Raw genomic sequence first — 21,776 nt, forward strand, 5'->3', positions numbered from 1 at the left:
TGAAGTAAATGATACTTCGATATCTAACCTCTTCTTACCACTCATTGAGATTATATAAATATATGAAGCAGAAATGTATGTTTTCTAAAGGGAGTCAAGAATTCCTTATTAAATGTATCATTTTAAACAACTAAGCAAGTCCTTTGCATGCTTGCCTTTTCTGGGTTGACTGAAGGGACTGTTCAGAACTGCATTTCCCAGAATCCATCAGGACTTTCTTCCTTTTGGTCAGCTGACCTGACTTCTGTACTGCTCTTTAGTTCCTGTCCAGCATGAACTGAATTCTCTCTCTGCAGGAGTTCCCTTTGTCACCACGTGATTTAAAGTCTTTTGGCCAAAAACTGACTCAGAAGATATGATGAGGAAGTAAAATGTCAAAGAAGATCAGTTGGGGCAGAATGCTTCATCTTTTGGGAGATCCTGCTGTTGTTCACTGTGTGAAAGGTAGTATTTTCATTCCTGTTGCTCGGAGATTTTTCTCTGCTATTATTCTGCTTAGCTACAGTTGTATATGATTTCCCTTCATTTGTCAGAATATATCTGTCAATTCCACAGTCAGTTTTAAAAATATGCTTATTGTGGTATTTGTGTTGTCTTGACAGAATTTTTTTAAAAAGAAGCTTAAAGGGTAGTGACCCTGCCCCAACTTCAGCCGGAAAGCTTTTTGAGGAAACACAAAATGAATCCTGAGACAAAAAAACTGTTGAACATCATTGTTCTAGGAACAGCCTTTATGTTTATGTTCACTGCTTTCCAAACATGTGGAAATGTTGCGGTAAGTGAAAATATGAGCCTACCCCTTCCTACCTTCCCCTGAATGCATCCCGGTGCTTCAGTCTGAATGGTTGTATTGTTTTGGGGCTTCAAGCACATGTAATGTGGTAACTGTTGTTTTGTTTCTTCTAATCTCTATAGATTTAGAAAAAATTCTGAAGCTATCTACTGCTTTTAGTGATACAGTAGTAACATGCTACCACAGAAAATGATTAGGGCTGGAATCCTAACCTCATTGCCTGCAAGGATAGTAGATCTCAATGAGCTTCTAAGTGAAAAAGCATGTGATTCCCCACACTGCCCTGTGTAGCATTCAGATGATCTTTCAGAATGCAAAGCTGAAGCATAATAATCTTGTGTTTGTGTCTGTGTGAATGCAAGGCAGAATAATCACCAATTCTATAGCTCTGCCAGGACTGATATATATCTCCCTCCCTCCCCCAATACTCCAGGAGCATCCCAGAGGCTTATGATTCATCCCAGCATTCCTCACCAAACACCACTGGGGAGGAGCCATGTCAGTGGCCTTTTTAGTGGGAACCAGGGGAATGGTTCTGGGGGTGGATGCCCCCCTTTGAGGATGGACTTCTATCTTTGGCCAGGGAAAGGAAGATCTCCAAATTCCCAAGGCCTTGGGACAACCTCCCATTGTATTCTTAACCGCCAGCACTTGCACACCTCTTTTATAGAGAGAAACCTATGCCTCTCTAGGTGTTGGAGCACAGTTCCTATCATCCCTGTCCATTAGCTATGCTGGGGCTAATGAGAGAAGGATTCTAACAACATTAGGAGGTTACCATGTTGCCCACCCCTTTGTGCGAAATTCCATTTTTTATCACTCCACCGCGCCCCAATCCCATGCACAAAGTTTCCTAGGTATAAGGGGTAGAATTCAATGTAGCTCTAATGAAGCATACAAAAACAACATGGTCCAGTCTCACAAGAAGACACCCCCTCATGTGCCCCCTAAACTAGTTCTGGGCTTTCATCCAACCCTCCAGAGTAGATTTCGGGTGGGGTGGCAGGCGTGCGGGGGGGGGGGGGAGGATGGAGGGAATTCCTGTTGTGCAATAAGATCTTGTTCCATGCATGCAACATCAATCCTGTCCTCGATAAGCAGGAGTGTGAGAGAAAGGCTTGCTATTCCCTTCCTAGTTCCCCATGGATTATACGTAATCAAGGACACTTCCCACTCACCAGTTAGATGTTCCATTGCAATCTCATTAGTGTTACCTGTTCAGATGTAGGTTTCAGAACATCTGTTTGTTAAAGTAATGTGTAGTTTTGCCTTCAGGAGAAGGGGAGAGAAAAACACTCAGGGAGCTCAGAAAACCAATGTGCAAAACTCTTAATTTACTCAGGCTATCAACTTTCCTTTGCATCCTTGCTTTCTGTGTTGCAACATTAGTGATTATGAAAACCTGTGTTCATGTGCTGAATGAGTCAGTGCCTTTATCAATGAAAGGAGTATTACAATAGCAACTACCTAATTCAAAGGGTTGCTTTGAAGTTTAATTAGTGTTTTAATTGCTGTTAATCTGTAGTTTGATTTCTAGTTCTGTTAGGTATCTCAAGTATTTATCATTTAAAAAAAATCTTTAGATACCATATTTTAATTTTTTTAAAAATTCTTTCCGTACAGCAAACAGTTATCACAAATTTAAATCACACTGATTTCCATGGAAGTGGCTATACAAGGTACTCTTCACTGATACTTTTCTCTTCTTGTTGCTTTTGAGTTGCACTATGTGCTGGGTTCAGACATAATGGAAAACAATCATTCTCTCTATCAATACCCTGAGTTCCTCCTCTTTTTTTTGGAGGTCCCAAACAGAGTTTCAGAGCTAGGCATTTCAAGCTAAACAGCTAATGCAATGTGTTGGAATGCTAGTCCCCATCTGTAAAGCAGTGGGGGAAAAACTAGACTTGCACTGAAGTGTCAAAAAATAGAAACCCCTCCATTTTGTCCCCTTATGTGCATGCTTCTCTTGTGGGGGAAGGGGGTGGGGTGAGAAGGCAAGCCAGTGTCTAACTTGATCTTTTCTCTGTCCATTTCACTGAGTTATATAAATAAATTGGTGATATCCTGCAAAGCAAACTCTGCTCATTACACAGAAGTTATCTGTCTCTTCCAAAGTTGAAAGTCCTTAAGAAAGAACGTGTTATAAGCATCCAGAAAAAGTAAGGATTAGCCTCTGGATAAGAAGTTACAATGTGCTGACAGCATTTCAGCTTAAGATACAAATGATACATTCCTATTTATTTTCATCTCATAGTGTGAAGTAATTGCTAAAACACAGTAACTCTAAATTATGTAAAAATGCATATACAGTGGTACCTTGGTTTAAGAACAGCCCTGTTTACAAACTATTTGGTTTACGAACTCTGCAAAACCGGAAGTAGTGTCCCGGTTTGCGAACTTTACCTCGGTCTACGAGCGGAAGCCGAACGGTGGAAGGGCACCAGCGGTGGGAGGCCTCATTAGGGAAAGCATGCCTTGGTTTAAGAACGGTTTTGGTTTAAGAACGGACTTCCGGAATGGATTAAGTTTGTAAACCGAGGTACTACTGTATCTGCTTGTTTTGTGAAATGTATTCTGCTTCCATAATTGAGCTCTCCCAATTTAAAAATGTTTTGATGCAATCCATGGAAGGGAAGAACAATGAAAATGGCTAAAAGGGCAAGTAATAATTGGCATCCTTTGACTACTAATGGCTAAATCAGATTTGTCATTGGATATGTGTAAATACAACTTCCTATGTGTCTTGTTTTGTGTTGCTTTTGTAGAGGGACCTAAAAATTGATTTGATTGGACCTTATTCCTTTTGAAAACCACCCTCAAATTGCTATTAACCAAGGATTCCTCTCCTTTTGTGTTGTGAGGTCCAACTCCTGCCTCCCACATGACTACTTTTATCAAAAATGAAAAGATGTCATGTTTGGCCTAGTCCTGAGCCAGATTTCCTGTTACATTGCAAATCTATGAAGGCATACAGTCCTGCATGACATTAATTAATAGATACAGCTGAGGAAGGCAAATAATGGCCAAACTGGACATTAGATAACATTAGATAACTGACCAAACTAAACCTCCTGATGTATATTCTGCTCCAGTTCACACTAAATACATTACTTCTGGTAAATGAGCCACCATAGCTACTAGAGGGCCATGAAAATTTGTGTCCCGGGCTTTTTAGACTCATCCACCCATGTACTATCTGAAACCAAAGTGGCACATTGGTTACCATATGTGAAATAAGTTGGCATTATTTCCAACTCTCCTACCCCACTATTAATACATTTAAAAACTGAAATGACATTGAACAGTATCTGAATATTTATTAATAATTAGTGTTACTTTCCACAGCATGGCTGTTATTTATGGGGTGTTTTCGGCATCCAATCTTATCTCGCCTTCGGTGGTTGCCATCATAGGACCGCAATTGTCCATGTTTGTTAGTGGTATCTTTTACAGGTAAGTCAAAATACGATACGTACGTCCTTGATGTTACCTTCTGGCTGTCTACCATTTATTCATCTACCTTTGGAAGGCTTATTGTCCTCATGTGCAGCACCAGCAGGTGAGGAACTGAGGAACATGGGATAGTGGTTAGTGTGTTGGCTTTGGACACAGGATGTACAAGTTGAAATCCCTGTGCAACCATGAAATCTCGCTTGGGAGCCCTGATCAAGTCATCTTCTCACAGCTTAAATCAACCTCTCGGGGTTGCTGTGAGGCTAATATTTTAAAGCTGAGCTTCTTGGAGCAGGGTACAGTGTAAGAAAATAATGGTTGTTAGATTGCTTGATTGAAACAGCATGTCGTGTGCTTTAGTGATACGTAAAACTTTCAAATATATTGAGCTGCAGTATTTTTTGCAGTTTGAGTAAGAAATTGACTTTAATATCGTATAAAGTATTACAGTTGTGGCACCTGCCATTTTAAAACTGAATCCCATATGTTGCCATCTTTTCAGCATATATATTGCCGTTTTTATCCAGCCTTCTACTTGGAGCTTCTACACAGCCTCTGTTTTCCTTGGAATAGCAGCTGCTGGTAAGCCTTTTCCCACCACGCCTTGGTTCTTGTGGAACTTTAAAGCATAGTGTAGTGCTAAGTTGGTGAGGCTTCATGAGCCCAAGCAAAGCATTTAGCTTGCGTATTTCTCCCTTCCCTCTCGCACTCAGTTTGTGAGTTTTGCTTCCAAAGAATCTTGGCTAACTGTTAGCAGTGAATCAGGAATTCTGGTTTAAAATAAACAGTGGTTTGTTAAACAACCCAACTTCATAACCTATGGTTGGAAGTTGGCTTGTATCGAAACTGACCAGAGCTTCTGTTTTAATCCAGGGTCCTGGGTTTGTGTGCAATGTTTAGCCAATATTTTTTTAAAACTGAAGCTAAGCTTGGCAGAACTCCTCCTGACTGTGCAGGAGAGATGAGGTAGGAGCATGCAAGCCCAGCAGCTCACTCGGGATATGGGAGGCTCACCTGGGTAGCACTAAACTATGGTTTTAACGAAATGTGTGAATGAGGCCTTTCTGTATGCTGCCCCCAACTTGTATCAGAAAGATCTAGGAATGTTTAGGTTGGACTTGGGGTCTTGGTAGGATCTTGAGATTGAGGCCAAGATGGCCAGAGCATATATTCTAGACACATAACGTGCCCTTTGGAATTGTTGATTTTTTTCAGCTTCCCCATCTTCCAAATGACAACTTTGCTTTTGAAACTCCTTTCAGTTTAAAAAGAGGTGTGCCATGTAGCATGAGGATATCCTGTTTGAGACTACAAAGTCCAAAGCTCCTTTGGACATGCAGAAGAACTACTTGTGGTCTTTAAATCCAAACTTTAGCGTTTCTATTTTTAAAAAGCTCTTTAGTGTCCCCACTTTTCTAGTAATGATAGTTGTAAAGAAACATTACAGAACTTTTATACCTGCTAGTTTGGAGCTGGAAGAAGAATGAATGAAAACAAAGTTGAATGTAAAAGATCCCCAAAATTATTCCGTTAGCAAATCTCAGCCTTTAAAAATTTAAAAATTAAATGAAGTGGTCCATGGTTTTGAAGTTTGTGATTCTTGATGTTCCAACTTAGTAGGAATCCTAAAAGTCAAGTGAGATGTTATATTAAATGTGTCACATGTTATGTGTTTCGTTTTGAATTGCTAACAGCCAGTGTGCGGGGATTTTTATTTTTTTTAACAGTTGCATCGGGGAAGAAAGGGCTAAACTCCCTCTCCTTGGCACCATGGTCTCAACGAGTTCTCTGTGCCTCCAATTATGAATTAAGATGCAAAAGGCGCAAGAACAAGTGACATGGCTAGTTTGGCTTTAAGCACGCAACAGTACGTTTGTTGCATTTTTACAGCTCAAACTGAGAATTATCAAGTTGGTATATCCTGAAAACGAAATATTTACACAAAGCATACACTCAGGCATGGATATGGTTTGTGTGAAAGGTTCCCACAGGAATTATTATTATTATTATTATTATTATTATTATTATTATTATTCCCTTAGTCTGCAAACCTAACACATTATCTAGAAAGCAAGCCCAGTTGAATTTAGAGAGATTTACTTAGGATCACCTTGTTCAAAATAGGTAGCATTATAATTAACTTGGGTTTTTTTGCTGTGTCATTTGGAGATGTCCTGAAGTGGTACTCAAAGTCCAGATTAGAAACATGACCGTAGCTGAAGTGGCATCCACTCTGAAAGCCATACCTTATGCATCTTAAAAATATATATATGATTCAGATTTGTTGCTGCCAGCAGCCTGTGATAAATCAGAAACTAACCCTTAGTGCTGCAGAGGCTGGCTGTGTTGCCAGCAAGTGGAGAAATGCCTAGAATACCTTCTAGTAATGTTTTATGTTATTTGGTATATATTAATTGTTGATGCTTGCAAGTGTGTTAATTATTTTCACATTTTGAAGCTGGGTGATAAATGTTGTTTCACACATGGCAACAAATACTATTTGGTGTTTGAGATTTGTTGATGCTTGCAAATGTGTCATTATTTTCACATTTTGAAGATGGGGGATAAGTGTTGTTTCACACATGGCAACAAACTCAGCAAGGAGCTGCTGCCAATTCCAGCCTTGTAGCATATGAAGTATGATATTTGTGTTTCAGACAGAACTTTGTTACATTCACACTTGACATTTTTATTAGTGCACTTAAAAACACCTTAGGTATAGTCCTAAAAACCTGTGAAGTGGCCCAAATACCCTGTTTCTCCTAAAATAAAACATAGCCATAAAATAAGCCATAGCAGGATTTCTATGCATTTGCGAAATATAAGCCGTTCCCCAAAAATAAGCCATACCCCGAAAATAAGCCATAGTGACGCGGCACCTCCCATTAAAACAGCCTGGGGAGGCGTGGCTATGCAGCGTATTGATGCGACACGGTTAAAATAAGACATCCCCTGAAAATAAGCCATACTGTGTTTTTTTGAGCAAAAAAATATATAAGACGGTGTCTTATTTTAGGAGAAACACGGTAGGCATCTTAAAAATACTTACATGAACTACTTATATACTTGAGTATAAGCCTAGTTTTTCAGCACATTTTTTGTGCTGAAAAAGCTGCCCTCGGCTTATACTTGAGTGAGGCGGGCAGTGGGGGCGGCAAGAAAGAAGCCCTTTCTCTCCGCTCGTGCCGCCACCCGCTCTCCCCAGTTGACCATTCCTTAAGAAGCGTACAAGAACAGTGGTTCTTTACTCTCCCCAGGCAGCTTGTTCCATTCCTGAACTGCTCGCATAAATGCAAACTTGGCAAAGGAGGAAGAGGAAGGAGCAGCCCAAAGGGCTGCTTTCGGGCTGCTCGTTCCTCCTCCTCCTCCGCAGCGGCAAAGGTGAACCGGCTTATACTCGAGTCAATAAGCTTTCCCAGGTTTTTGTGGGAAAATTAGGTGCCTCGGTTTATATTCGGGTCGGCTTATATTCGGGTATATACGGTAACTACCCTGGGCACTCAGACATAGACACACATAAAATGTCAGCAAATTCTAGATAACTTTCTTTCCTTGTTTACCTGTGTTCTGATTTAAATTTCAGTACTGTGGACTGCTCAGGGAAACTGTCTGACAATAAATTCCAACGAAAACACCATTGGCAGAAACAGTGGCATCTTCTGGGCATTACTACAATCCAGGTAGGAAACAAAATTATCACCTTTACTTATATCTACCCAATACGATCTTGACCTCTCCCTACTTGTTGTTGTTTGTTTGTTTGTTGTTGTTGTTGGTAAAAAGCCAATAAGAAGTTTGTCTGTCTATCTACCTGGCACTTGATAGCTTTTTTGACATGAGGGTGACACTTTTCTTTAGAGAATGCTGCACTTGTGTCTAGTTTTACAAATTCTGTCTCTTCTGAAATATCCATAGTTAATTGGAACAAAACATTGCAGTTCAGTAGCAATTCTGTTCTCACTCATTTTCTTCCAAGAAAACATGGATAGGATGTTTATAATAACAGCTTCCAGCCAATTCTGTGTTCCAAAAGGTTTATTTAGAAATGGTCTTCTGTATTGGAGGAGTGCTTTGCTCTAAGGCTGTTCTGAGTCAACATCACTTCTGTGTCATGGGAAATGATCTGCCTTGTTCCTGTAGGCTAGCACTAAGAATTTCCCATGAACTTAGCTAGTGCCCTGGCATCTTAAGGGAAGTAGTCAGAAATTCAGGGAAGGCTGCAGAGTATGCTGTCTGGCTTATGTGATCAGTCTTTTATATAAGCTTTATTCCAGCCTTTCCATGACACTAACCCACAAAACTGTTCACCTGCTATCATGTTCACACATACATATGGTCATCACTTGCCACTAGAAGAGGGAAATAGCTAATTTCCTTCCAGTTCATGCGAGCTTCCTTGTCTGGTTGACTGGAAGGTAATTCCTATTCATTTTTTAGACAACCTGCTTCATCTGGGAGGCATGCTGTGTTTGAAAGAAATTATTCTCATTCTTATATGTTGTCCATCTAACTGGGTTGTCCCAGCCACTCTGGGTGGCTTCTAGCAAAATATAAAAACACAATAAAACATCAAACATGAAAACCTTCCCTATACAGGGCTGCCTTCAGATGGCTTCCAAAAGTCATAGAGTTGTTTATCTGTTGGACATCTGAAGGGAGGGCATTCCACGAAGAGCACCACTGTCAAGAAGGCCCTCTGCCTGGTTCTCTGAAACTTCACTTCTTGCAGTGAGGGAATCGGTAGAAGGCCCTTGGAGCTGGACCTCAGTGTCTGGGCTCGGGGATGGGGGTGGAGATGCTCCCTGTTTGCTTTTTAATGAGTAGACCCCTGATTTAAATTTGTCCAACCAATGTCAAGAAGTCTTTAGAATGTTAGTTTTTAGTGCAAGTTGATATAGCAGCTAGTGGGGATTTGATTCCCCACCAGGAGGGAGTTAAAGAGTCACAGTGCCAACACTGGGAAGGTCCCGTCTATCACATGCCCCTGCCTGATTTTGTGTAGGAGTGGCACAGGAAGCAGGGGCTGTGAGGTCACTCAAGTTCCTGTGTGAGTGGGAGGTTGCCAAGGTAACCGGTCCCTAAGCTGCCCATTAATTAATTAGATACCTGGAGCTTTATTTTTTAATTAATTAATTAAAAACATTTTACAAACTGCCTACCATTTAAAAAAATCTCCCAGGTGGTGTACAATATAAAACATTTAATACAAATACTCCCTATAAAACAGAGCTATAAAAGAATGACTAAAACAGTAATTCAGGGAATACAAACATATAAAACAGGGCCCAATTTCATGAGTTGGGGAAAGCCTGGTCAGAAAGGTAAAGTTTTCACAAGATGTCTGAAGAAACCCGATGCTTGCTGATTCATATATGGCAGAGTTTAGAGGTTTAAAGGTTATCACCAGCACAGTGGTACCTCGGGTTAAATACCTAATCCGTTCCGGGGTGCCGTTCGCACCCTGAAAAGTACACAAACAGAGCGGCGATATCGCACATGCGTGGAAGCGCGATATTGTGTTTCTGCACATGCGCAGACTGCGCAGAGTGCTTCTGCGTGTGCATGCGCGGTGAAACCCAGAAGTAAACACTTCCGGGTTTGCCACGTTCGTAATCCGCGCCGTTCGCAACCCGCAGCGAACGCAACACGAAACTGTAGTTTAAACTGAGCCCAGAAACAAGTGCCCCCCTGGATTTAGCTCTGAGATCTGGTGGTGGTGGTGGTAGAAAATGAAGAAAGAAGAGCAACAATATAAGCAGATCCTGACAAAATCCATTCTTCTTTTGGATCAGTTTTTGTGATGTAGATGTATATCACCATTGTTGGAAACAACTTGTTGGGTTCTTTATCCAGCCAAGAAGTATTCTTACTTTAACTTTGTTACACTTTTTGTGTGGGTGTAGCGGGAGAACAAAGAGAACAAGCTCTTTGTTATCTTATGTTGTCCAGGTATGTTCAACTATGCCTGGAAAGCCAACATAATTTAACTTTTTACAAGGAAATCCTTGGCCTTGTTTCAGCTTCACTAGGATTTGCAGTCTTATCTTCTGACAGTGTAAAGGAAATTGCAGTCTACATTCCCCCCCCCCCTTTTGCGATTCAAGTAGCTTGCTTAACCAGTAATGTGCTTTCTTTTGTTCACAGTTTGTTTTTTGGAAATCTGTATATATACTTTGCCTGGCAAGGGAAAATTCATATATCAGGTTGGTCTTTTTAATATATCCTTTTTTTTAAAGTAACCAGGTTGTGAATGAAACAATAAGGGAAAATTGCTATGTTGATGAGGGGACAAACAGAAATAAAAAAGCAGTGGAGATAGCCACAGCTTATTTGAAATAGTGTTTTGAAAGTCCTTGGAGGCTATTTTTAACTTCATGTGTAGCAGCATAATTGTAAACACTACAGTGTTTCCCTTCTGTTTACTGTATTTTTGTTCCATGTGTACAGCTGGCTCGCATTCCCATCTATGCCTGTGATCCTCACTGAAACAAATCTACTTTGACATATATCTGGGTGTTGCTTAGCTTCCTCTTTTATTGACCTTGCCTTGACCCAACTTTTGGTTCTTACCAAGTGCATTGGGTCCCTTCCAACTCTACAGTTTTGTGATTCTATGCTTCCATGTCTCGGTGTTTATCATTCAAACCTCAAAAAAGCACTGTCATCCTTGAACTTCCCTCCTACATTCCTCTTGCTCTGGCTCCCAGATTCTGCAACTGAGCTCATGCCAGTTTTCACAACCTTCAATAACATTTTGCATTTATTTTGTCTGTGAATCAGATGTGATATATTAGCTAGAATTCACAGTTGATTTTGAAATTGAATAAAGCTCAGAATTATAACATGCTACTGGCATGTGGTTCCCAGAAAGTTACTCAGAGGGAACTGGCCCTTGGGTTGAAACAGGTTCCCCACTTCTTTTGTATAGGTAATTTTGGATATAGATTGATGGAGAACTTGACTAGTATATGGGAGAGTACACCTTATTTTATGTGCTGTATTTAATCACAGGCAGAAATGTCCTAGGTATAGAATGAATGGATATGCTATTGTTGGTTTATGAAGTCAACGCACACTTCTTTTTCTTTCCCAGAAAACGACCGTAGGACCGTCTTCATTGCTCTGACGGTGATTAGTCTTGTGGGGACCGTTCTGTTTTTTCTCATTAGGACCCCAGAAGAATCAAATTCAGAGGAAGAAGCTGATGCCTCTACTGACAACCTCATAGAACGCACGTAGGTGTTTATGGCTGTCCGACTCCTGAATCTGTATGCTAAAGCCATTTCTACTCTGTGACTAATTTGTATTACAAAGGATGGTTATGCACACTGTCCTCACAGGTCACACTATATTTTTCCATTAAACAATTTGTTTTTGGGGGGAGTAGAGGAGTTTGTGGGATAGGCTCCATTTAGTTCTTCCTAATGTGACACTAATCCAGGCTAAAGTGTGTGGCTAAAGTAAGAATTAAGTCCTTCTGATACTTTAGGAGTTACTATGGAATGCAGTAGTCATGCATCTGGGCAGCAGAAATTAACTTGGGTTTGGGTAGAAACATAATAAACAACATAATGTCCATCCATAACATAATATCAGTAAAATACAACAATTCAGAGGCAGTTTGCTGGCTGGGGTGCAGCTGCTACATGACCTTCTTGGCAGGTGGGTTTGCTGTTGCGTAGTGGGAGGTAGAGAAGGAGTGGTGGGGAAGTCAGCAGAGTGCATATGCACCAGCAAAGCCAACCTGGCACACCTGCCAGTGTGTTTGCACTGCACTGACCTCCCTGCCACCTTACGCTTCTCCTGTTATAAGCAGCCATGACTCACCCGCCAGGAAGCTAGTGGAGTGGTTTCGCCCCAGCTGCCGAGCTCATTCTGAAATATGGCTAATAATCATAAGCAATACATAACAAGTAGTTTGTTTCTGAACGAGTTATTTCCCATATTGTTACGGTACAATTTCTAATGGCATTGTTATAATAATCATGACAACTTAAATTCAGCATTTGTAAATTTATTTTCTCACTTTAAATAAATGTTTGTTTTAACCAGGTCTGGCCAAAGCAACATGACAAGGGCCGTTGGTGCATTTAGTAAGTAAAATCCCATGGAAGTATTAGATTTTCCAGCATGCCAAGTCATAGTCATACATGGATGCCTCACATTAAAAGCTAACCTCCAAGTGTTTTTTTTTTTTTTTAATAAAAAGGACAGGCATTATGCATTATTTTCCTGTGTTGTAAGTTTCCTTCTTACTACCCAGACACCAGTGCTTTGCATTTCCCAGGACCACGGTTAAGCATCATTGTCTGAGATTCTTACACCTAGGGAGGAAAAGATGCTTTTAATTCCCCATGCTAGGGGTTCCTTGAAAGTTTCATCCTTCTTGGAGCATGGTGGCTGTTCTCTTAAGGGAGCAGTGGATGTGTTCTTACTGGTGGAGGAAGAGGAGTGCGGGGGGAGCGCACCGCCCCTGGCAGCGCGATCCCGGCAGGGTGCCATCGCGGTGCCCCCCCCCCCCCCGCGCTGGGTGCCCCGCCCCCAGGACTCGCACCAGTCCTGCCCCTGCCTGCTCTCCGCCACCCAGTGCCGGAGCATGAAGCTCCACCACTGTGTGTTCTCTGTGGGGTAAGGGGAATTGAAAGATGGTTTACCTAATACTAGCATCAGGATTAGTACATTCACTGTAATGTGGGTTCTTTCAGAAATGAAATAGATAGGAAGGGAGGCTCTTAAGGTGTCTTCTCCTGCGTAGGAAGCTGCCTTCTTCTGACCATTGATCCATCTAGCTCGTTATTTTCCACCCCCACCTGGAGACCCCTACCTGGATTGAACCTGGGGCCTTCTGCAGCTGCTCTACCAGTGAGCAATGGTCTAGGCTTACAAAGCTGGAATCTATAAGCCTATAGTTCTGTGTTCCTGTATGCAACTGTGAATATTAATTCAGAAGTCGTTATTATGATTGTGGGAGGGGATAACATAGTTCAGCCCATTCCACCCCCCCCCACTTTAATTCAGCATCCAGCGAGGATTCTCATGGTGTGCATGTGTGTGTTTTTAATTGTGGCTTCTTTGCAGAAAGATCCATCAAGCTGTGTGTCACAAAAGAGATTCTGCTGCTTAGCATCACAACGGCCTATACAGGTAACTAACTGGACAGGGATAGAATCATTAGCCTTAGGAGTTTGCATGGGACTTGTGCACAGTACCTTTTCTTTGGCCCAGACTGACTTTCTTACTGCTCAACAGTCCTATCCCAAATCCATTGCTTTTGGCTGCATCATGCAAATCCCCCAAGTGCTTTTCTTTTCATGGTATCTCCCAAAGCATTGTTTCTGCTCTCATTCTCAGCCCGGGAGCCTGTGGGAGAACCATGCACAGAGCTGAGGATTTCTTTTAAAGATTTCTCCGCATCCAGAAAAGACAACCTGCTCTTTCCAATGAACTGCCGCCCATATTGCTGGCTGGTGCTACTTTGGACAAAAGCCTTGGCTGCTTGGATGATTCCCTTGTACACATCTGTAGATGTTTTTTGGATTGTGGTCCTTGCCCTGCACTAAAACATCATATTTTCATCTCTCTCTCTTCCACCATATTTCCCCCCCTCTCTCTCCCCCGGCAGCAACATTCAGTGCTCCTCTTCCTATATCTTCCCTTTGGTAGCCGAATGCTTGTGTTGCAGATTGCCATCTGGTGGTTGCAGCTGAGAGTATTTGTACCTTTCCTAGCCTGCAGTCTTTTTTTTTAATCCTTTCAGATGTGAAAGGATTTCAATTTTGGGGGGCTTTAAAGTGAAAGTGGAGATTTTCAGAATTTTGCATTTATTTCAATCCCATTTTTTTGCGGACCTTAGTTGGCCCGATCACCACATTTTAGTATTCTTGCTTTAAACTTGGGAGGCCTGTCTCCGGTTCCTTCACCAAGTTGTGTTTTTGGGGGGTTTACCTGCAGTTCCATGGGTCAGGGGAAGTTTTGGCCCATAGCAGGCTCTCAATGGGTCATGTGCCTCATTTACTTCACTTGGTTAAGATTTTTAATTATTTAATTTACGTTCTACTTTTCCTCAAAAGAAATCAAGGCATGTGGTACATATGATCCTTTTAACCCATCATTATATAGAACCAGACAGCTCTGAAGTAAAATGTTTCACAAATACTTCTTGGGAGTTGTTAGTAAAGCTAACACGTAGCGTTCCATAGGTGCCTTGGTTGTTGTAGCTGAATCCTGCACAAACATTCTTAAAATTTAATATCGGCGCCAATGGTACTTGGAATACCTTGGTGGTTTATATGGTTGGATCCTACGCAGGCATTTTTGCTACCAGCTGCTTCCTCCAGATAATCAAAGTACTGTACACAATACCACCGCTGGTCAACTTGGCTTGCATTGCATAAATACAGTTATGAAAAGTTCTCCTAAAAGACCAGTGTATCATTCAGTCTACTGATATCTTTTGGCAGCTCCATGTTGCAATTCTATCTTAAACTGTAGACTTTAATAAAGCTCGTAACTAGGAACTTTCTCCTTCTGTGTTTGTAATATTGCTGTCTCTTTCTAGGTCTGGAATTAACATTCTTCTCTGGAGTGTATGGGACCTGTATAGGTGCTGTAAATAAATTTGGTACTGAAGAAAAAAGTCTGATTGGACTCTCTGGTATTTTTATTGGTATTGGAGAAATATTAGGTGAGTCATAGGAACAAAGGGAATTCCTTGATGCAAATTAGGCCTTTGGTTCATCTAGCTCAGCATAGAGACTCATAGCAGATCTCCAGGGTTTCAGACAGGCATCTGAAAAGGTGCTGGGGATTGAATCTGGGACCTTATGCATGCAAGGCCTGCATGCCTTACCATTGCGCTATGGCCTCTCCCTAAACTGGATTTGAAATAGCAGAAACAGCTGTATAATACATATACAGCTTAAAACAATACAACAAATAAATTTGTAGGTGTAGGAGTAGTAACAACAACAACAACAACATTTATATACCACATATGCCAAAATGGCTTCTATGTGGTTAAATGAGATGTATCTGTTTTAAATGCTTATGAAGTACATTAATGTAAACAGCCACAACAGTTTGTTTAATCCTCAAGAGCTAACTAAGACTATCCACACCAGTTTAATGCATCAGGAAGTTAAAATGTTTTTTAAAAAAGGTAAAGGAGCCCTGGATGGTAAAGTCCAGTCAGAGGCGACTGTGGGGTTGTGGCGCTCATCTCACTTTCAGGCCAAGGGTGTCTGCGTTTGTCCACAGACAGCTTTCTGGATCATGTGGCCAGCATGACTAAACCGCTTCTGGTGCAGCGGGACACTGTGACGGAAGCCAGAGTGCATGGAAACGCCATTTACCTTCCGCTGCAGCAGTGCCTATTTATCTACCTGCACTGGCATGCTTTTGAACTGCTAGGTTGGCAGAAGATCAGGAAGTTAATACTTATTTATAGTGGTGATGGAGTAGCAGCAGTGTTTTGCTCATTTTAGACTATGCAAACTCAGCAGTATAGGACTTCTTACAGCCAAGGCAAGCAGCTGTTTGGTATAAAAAGCAGATTGCCTTTTTGGCCGTTGGAGCCACTGCAGATAGCAATGTTTGTGACATAATTAGTCCTAGTTCTCAGAAATAGCAGTAAACCATTGAAGTGTACCACTTTAGACTGCAGATATAGACTTACATGAGTGAATACGTTTCTGTGAAATAAAGAAAAACAACCCTTGGCATAACAGAATAGGTTCCAGGGAGAAGGATACAAGCTTAGTCCTTTTCCTGACATGCTAGCGTTCTCTTTACAGGGATGTTTATTTAACTGAGCATGTAAGTTCCTACCCTCTTGAGGTCTCAGGTGATACAGTGGTGACACAGTTTGCCTCCTGATTTGCTCTTGTGAGAGCCAGGCCACGGTTTCCACTTGTGGATCAGGTAGCGGTGCCATGTCGGGGAGAGAGGATGGAGCGTTAGCTCGAGACTTTGCCATAGTCAATCATCTGGTGGGGGTTTGCTTCTCCCCTCCCACAGTGTTGCCTGCTTTCTAGCATGTAGGACTGTGGGTAGAACCACCACCACAAGGCATAACGCTCAGGATGGAAGTCGCCTCTGCTGGATTTTCTGGAATCCCTCTTTCCCCTCATCCTCTCAAGCCAGAGAACACACAATTTAGCAGGATCCTCTCATCCTTTAGTGAGGCTTTTTAGGGGGGTGGGATGCTGCTGAGCAGAGTAGGGGTCAAATAAGTCCATTTCCACCAGTCCCTTACAGGACATACTAGGGAAGTGATTTAACCCTCAAACCCCACCCTGTTTTCTTACTGGCAATAATGATATGTTCTCTATTGCAGGTGGAGGAATCTTTGGCCTTCTGAGCAAAAACAATCGTTTTGGCAGGAACCCAGTGGTGATGTTAGGCATTGTGGTCCATTTTGTAGCCTTCTTTTTGATTTTCTACAACATGCCAAATGATGCCCCCATCGCCTCCATCCATGGCACAGACAGCATAGCATTCATGGAACCAAGGTAACGAGTTACTTTACTTCCTTCTCATGACCAGACAGATCCAGTTTACACAGGGCGCTAAGCCAAACCATGGCTTAATATGAACAGGCAAACATGTTGGTTACAGGACCAAAGATAATGACTGAGGTGCTCCTCCTTCCCTTTCTGCTGCCGCGCTATCTGGGGCCAAGTCATGGTCTGCCTTACTGTGACGGCCAAACTTGGGCTCATGGTTTGTCTTGCTCTAGACAAACCATGAACTGTAAACGTAAGATTTGCTCTTGGTTTACCACTCACGGTTTACCTGGGGAAGACAAACCATAATGTCAGGGAACAGGCAGTGCCCAGTGGGGTGGTGCAGGGGCTGTCAGGGGAAAGAAAGCCCCAGAACCGCAAGGATGGCAGGGGAATCTCCAGCGGGTGTGACAGGCAGGAAGCTAGCCCAGCGGAGAGGGGGCTGGGGGATGCTCCAGAGACCCAACACCCACTCAGCGGGCACAGACAAGAGGGAGCAACAACAGTTCCATCGCCCCAATTACGTAGGGGCGTCAAACGTAAGGAGGGTAGGAGGTGAGTGGGGGCGCCCAAGTTCTTATGTTGGGGGCACTCCCGAAAAGCACCACTTCCGGGATCTGAAAGTAACTAAGCTGGTCGTGGACTTTTGAGCTCTGCACTGTACAAATCTGCACAATAAAACCTGTAAATATACGGAACCCGAGTCAAGCCTCTTTACTCGCGAGGAACCACAGCAGAACCCTTACACATAAGCCCAGGTTTGGATGGAATGCTAAGTCAAAGAATATTTAAAATATTAAATAATACGGGCAAAGTGCCTTTGACATATTAAATTGCAATGCAGAAATGCCCGAAACGAGAATTCTCAAAACGAAGCTGCTCTTTGGTAACAATCTGGACCTTGCCATTTTTTCTCCATTATTTCTCAGTAAACAGACAAAAATAATATGAATGGTAGGATTGTACCTAATTTTCCATTCATAGTTGTGTATATTTTTATAAGTGTGGTTAATGTTGGCATCTCTTTATTTTCAGCAAAGAAGTGGCAATTTTCTGCAGCTTCTTACTGGGTCTAGGTGATAGCTGTTTCAACACTCAACTCCTCAGTATTTTGGGATTCCTATACTCAGAAGACAGTGCACCTGCCTTTGCAGTCTTTAAATTCATCCAGGTATCAGTTGCCAAATGCCAGAGCCAGACATCATATAATCAGTAGTCTACTGAAATAACACAGTAGTTTATTCATTATGCAAACAAAGAGCTTTGTGTATAATTGGAAGTAATTTAAAAGTCATCTACTTTTGTCTAGGACAAAGGGTAAGTCAAGAACATAGAAGCCTTTTCAGTAACGCAGGATGTTTGGTTAACCAAAATACATGCTACAGTCCTGTGTTTAAGCCCCAGTGAAGACACTGAACTTCAATTCTGTTTAAACATAAACATGCTTGCGATATAATATTTGTGTGTGACGAAACAGTGTTAATATAACAATTACTTTTAAAGAACATTTTGGGTAGTCATAAGTGGAATACATGCATTGGTAGGTGTGCTATATAGAAAATGCTACCTTCTATCTCAATGCAGTAAATGATATTAATGGAACAGTATAGTAGCATTCTATATCATTATAAATGAAATTAAAATAGCTAAGTGGATAAAGTGGAAAAGATAGATGCAAAAAACGCTATGTTCCAACTACAAGTCACTGTGATGGCTCAGTTGGTAGAGCATGAGACCCTTAATCTCTACACTGGGCAAAAGATTCCTGTATTGCAGGGGGTTGGACTAGATGACCCTCGTGGTCCCTTCCAACTCTACAATTCTAGGAATCTGGGAGTCTCTACTTTCCTGGATTTGGTGCAGGTAAGCCGTTTGTAGACGCAGTAAGGAATCTAGGAATTAGGAATGACCTTGGATCAGGAAGAGTCAAAGCTGATATGAAAGGGCATTTGATGCTAAGCTGTTCCCTTTGAAATAGGCAGATTGTAGAAGAGCTAAGTAAGGCAGTTAATTAGAAAAACAACTTGGACTGGGGAATTTATGCTCTGGAAATCACAAAAAGTTGGAATGTTACTAAAGCTGAATGACACTGAAGCCAAGTTGAAATGTCACTCACGCCCTTCCTTGCTTCCTTTTTCAGTCTGTCTGTGCCGCCATTGCATACTTCTACAGCAACTACCTGCTTCTTCAGTGGCAGCTTCTGATTATGGCCGTGGTTGGGTTCTTTGGGACACTTTCCTTCTTCACCGTGGAGTGGGAGGCCCCAGCCTTTGTGGCCAAAAACACAGATTACAGCAGCATTTGATGGAGGCGGTTTCAGCGGCCCGCGACAGTATTCACATGCAGAGACACAAGCACGTGCTCCTTGGAAAAGACTTGATAGCATCTTCTGTAATAGAACACAGGGGAGACTGAACTCCAAAGTTTAAAAAGCTTCCCCTCCTCTTATGAACTTGTTGTGATGGGTATTGCATACTACAATGTGGAATAATAGCCTGGCCATTGGGGCAGCGAAGCTTCTTCTTAATTATTTCCACTTGCCAAGTGCCTGCATCTTATGCTTACGCCCACCTGTTTTGGAGACCCTTTATTCTTTTTTTAATTGCATTCCTTTTTCATTTTTTACTTGACTGTCTCTGAAGCAAACAGTAGTCTTTTCAGGACACCCCCCCCCCAGTACATGGGGATATTTTTTCACAGGATGGAATGCCAGTTCACTTTGTGGATTTATATGGAAATCCATGGAGGCTTTCCAATGCTTTTAAAATAACCCCAGTTCCATTTTTCTCCAAATAACTCTAATATTCTTACATTATAATGTGAATGAACGTCAATTTTTTAAAAGAGGAGCTATATATTATGGGATAATAGCATAAGGGAATGAACTGCATTTGCACAAGCTATTTTAGCTAATTTTAGCTGAGTCTCATCGGAGGTAAAAATGATTATGGTCCAGAACCCCCGTAGTCCCCATATTCCTGTGTGCTCTGAGACTATTTATACTATATTTTCTCAGAATCAAGTTTATAATGATATTTGCTGCTATGAAACAGTGTAGGAAATGCACTCCAGAGACTCCCAAATACTTTACCATAGTGGTCCACAAATATTCAAATACCCTGGTGTTCTGCATGGCTTGTCACAGGCATAAAATTTCTCAGCTGCACAGGTAGGGACCTGATTAAGGAAAGTGGTGTGCTGGATTCTAGCCTCATTGTCTTACTTTACTGGCAACATCATTTGGGGAAATTTGCCATTTGGGGAAATTTAATATGTTTTTTTAATGCTTGCTTGGAAGAATAAGATCTTATGAGTTTAACATTGTCAGGATCCCAGGGCGGAACACCGCTAAGAGCAATGGCAAAAGACTCATCCTACAAATTGCTTACAGTGCTCTCCTGTGCATGTTTACTCAGAAGTAGGGCTTATGCCCTAGTAACTGTGTTACAGATTGCAGCCTTAAAATGTAAATGTAGGGAAATGTGTGAAAACCATATGTGACAATCATGGTGTCTGTGTACAGATAGTGTCTGCATGTACACAACTAGATACATTGAATTGCATACTCTGTGCTTAAAGGGATAAGTAGAAAAATGCAGTACACTAAGCCCACAACTTACGCACATTTGACTTAGGTGCATTCAGCTTTACGTGCTTGGCAATTTAAAAAAAAGGGGGGTATCCAGGAAAAAATACTTTGGCAATTCCACTTGCATTGCACCCAATGTGTCTTGATTATATGCTATTTTGGCATTAGGCATGATACCTGGAACAAACCCCCTATGTAAGTTGTGGGCTTACTTGGCTGGCATCCTTGAGTTCATTGTTGGGAATTTGGCGAGATTACTATTGAATAAACTACCTGGGGGTTAATCACCTTTTCCAAGGGAATAATTTTCCAAGAGCATTGTTGAGAGTAAAGAGCTTATTGTTTGGGGCAATGGGTGAGGAATGAAAATGATGATTCTAGGTACTATGAACTTCTCAATGCAAAGCCTTGTTGAAACTGATTAGTTAATTTTAGCGGGGCTTGTGTAGATATGCACAGTGAATTACCGGTATGTTCAGAAATTTTAAAATAGTTGCTGTAAGGTAACCCCATTGGGTAGTACCTAGTGCTGCGTGAACAGGAGTTTGCATGTGCAATGGCGGAGTCTCATGCCAGAGGAAAACAATATCCTTTCCCTCTGTTTGGGGGGCTTCTTCCCTCACACTGGAGTCCTGGATGACGCAGTCTGCAGAGTTTTGTGGACCCCCTCTGTGTAGGCTTGTCAGAGGGTAGAGGGGCTGCAGGGGAAGGAAAGGAAGCTTGTGCTATCTGAGCTTCTTCAAACTGTTGGTCTGACCCAGAAGTGGAGGCTAAGGCTGTCAAGGGACAAATGCCAAATGAAGCAAAAGGATTCCAGAAATAAGGCATTGGTCCCATCAGTCATTGCCTGTCTCGGAGGGAAGAGGCACAGCTGCCCACATACAGAACCTGGCACACCTTTTTTAAAAATCTCATTAGAGCAGAGACATCACCACCACCACCACCACCAAAGGTAATTTGGTATCTGAAGAAGTGTGCATGCACACGAAAGCTCATACCAAGAACAGACTTAGTTGGTCTCCAAGGTGCTACTGGAAGGATTTTTTTTTTTTGACAAAGGTAATTAGTTAGGGTAATTAGATTTCGTTGGCATAAATTTTGCAATACACATGCCTTGCTGTCCCAGATTATTTCCATTCATGAAATGATTTTGTGATCAGCTATTCTAGTTTATTGTCATGCTTCTGTTATTAAAATGATGACTCAAAGTCTTCTCATTTTTATGGCACCAGTTTTGAGAGTATTGAGAATAGCTCCTTGTTTCATTTCTTTCTGTGATTACATCATCTGAATAAAAGGGAACCTCAACCAATACTTCTATTTTGCAAATGTGCTTAGTGATTTTTGAGTTAAATGTGTGGTGTGGATTATCTGCAAAATTCCTTGCTTTTTCTGTATGGTAGAACAATTGCATCTTGTCTTACAGAAATAATTC

At 41.7% G+C, this 21,776-nt stretch overlaps 1 protein-coding gene across 2 annotated transcripts; it reads left to right on the forward strand.

Moving 5' to 3' along the window:
- Positions 1 to 236: 236 nt before the first annotated feature.
- Positions 237 to 21,655, forward strand: MFSD11 (major facilitator superfamily domain containing 11). 2 transcript variants are annotated; one of them, XM_033139425.1, is made up of 15 exons: positions 237 to 444; positions 603 to 775; positions 2,417 to 2,472; positions 4,142 to 4,249; positions 4,752 to 4,831; positions 7,833 to 7,929; positions 10,394 to 10,452; positions 11,343 to 11,484; positions 12,302 to 12,342; positions 13,328 to 13,393; positions 14,808 to 14,933; positions 16,584 to 16,758; positions 17,788 to 17,923; positions 18,893 to 21,293; positions 21,401 to 21,655. In XM_033139425.1, exons 2-14 carry the CDS (start codon positions 680 to 682, stop codon positions 19,055 to 19,057), a joined length of 1,347 nt encoding a protein of 448 aa, XP_032995316.1. In that variant the 5' UTR covers positions 237 to 444; positions 603 to 679; the 3' UTR covers positions 19,058 to 21,293; positions 21,401 to 21,655. The 2 variants fall into 2 exon arrangements, with proteins under 2 accessions (XP_032995316.1, XP_032995317.1); XM_033139426.1 differs by lacking the exons at positions 237 to 444; positions 2,417 to 2,472 and having other exon boundaries at positions 669 to 775.
- The last annotated feature ends 121 nt before the right edge of the window (positions 21,656 to 21,776 follow it).

The sequence above is a fragment of the Lacerta agilis genome, chromosome 2, assembly GCF_009819535.1.
Source record: "Lacerta agilis isolate rLacAgi1 chromosome 2, rLacAgi1.pri, whole genome shotgun sequence".
NCBI lineage: Eukaryota > Metazoa > Chordata > Lepidosauria > Squamata > Lacertidae > Lacerta > Lacerta agilis.

Excerpts from the sequence above, each read along its gene's own strand:
- MFSD11 (XM_033139425.1), top strand. The coding sequence starts at position 680 with ATGAATCCTGAGACAAAAAAACTGTTGAACATCATTGTTCTAGGAACA. Across the intron at positions 7,930-10,393 it reads TGGGCATTACTACAATCCAG|TTTGTTTTTTGGAAATCTGT; the intron begins GTAGGAAACAAA and ends TTTTGTTCACAG. Across the intron at positions 10,453-11,342 it reads AGGGAAAATTCATATATCAG|AAAACGACCGTAGGACCGTC; the intron begins GTTGGTCTTTTT and ends TTTCTTTCCCAG.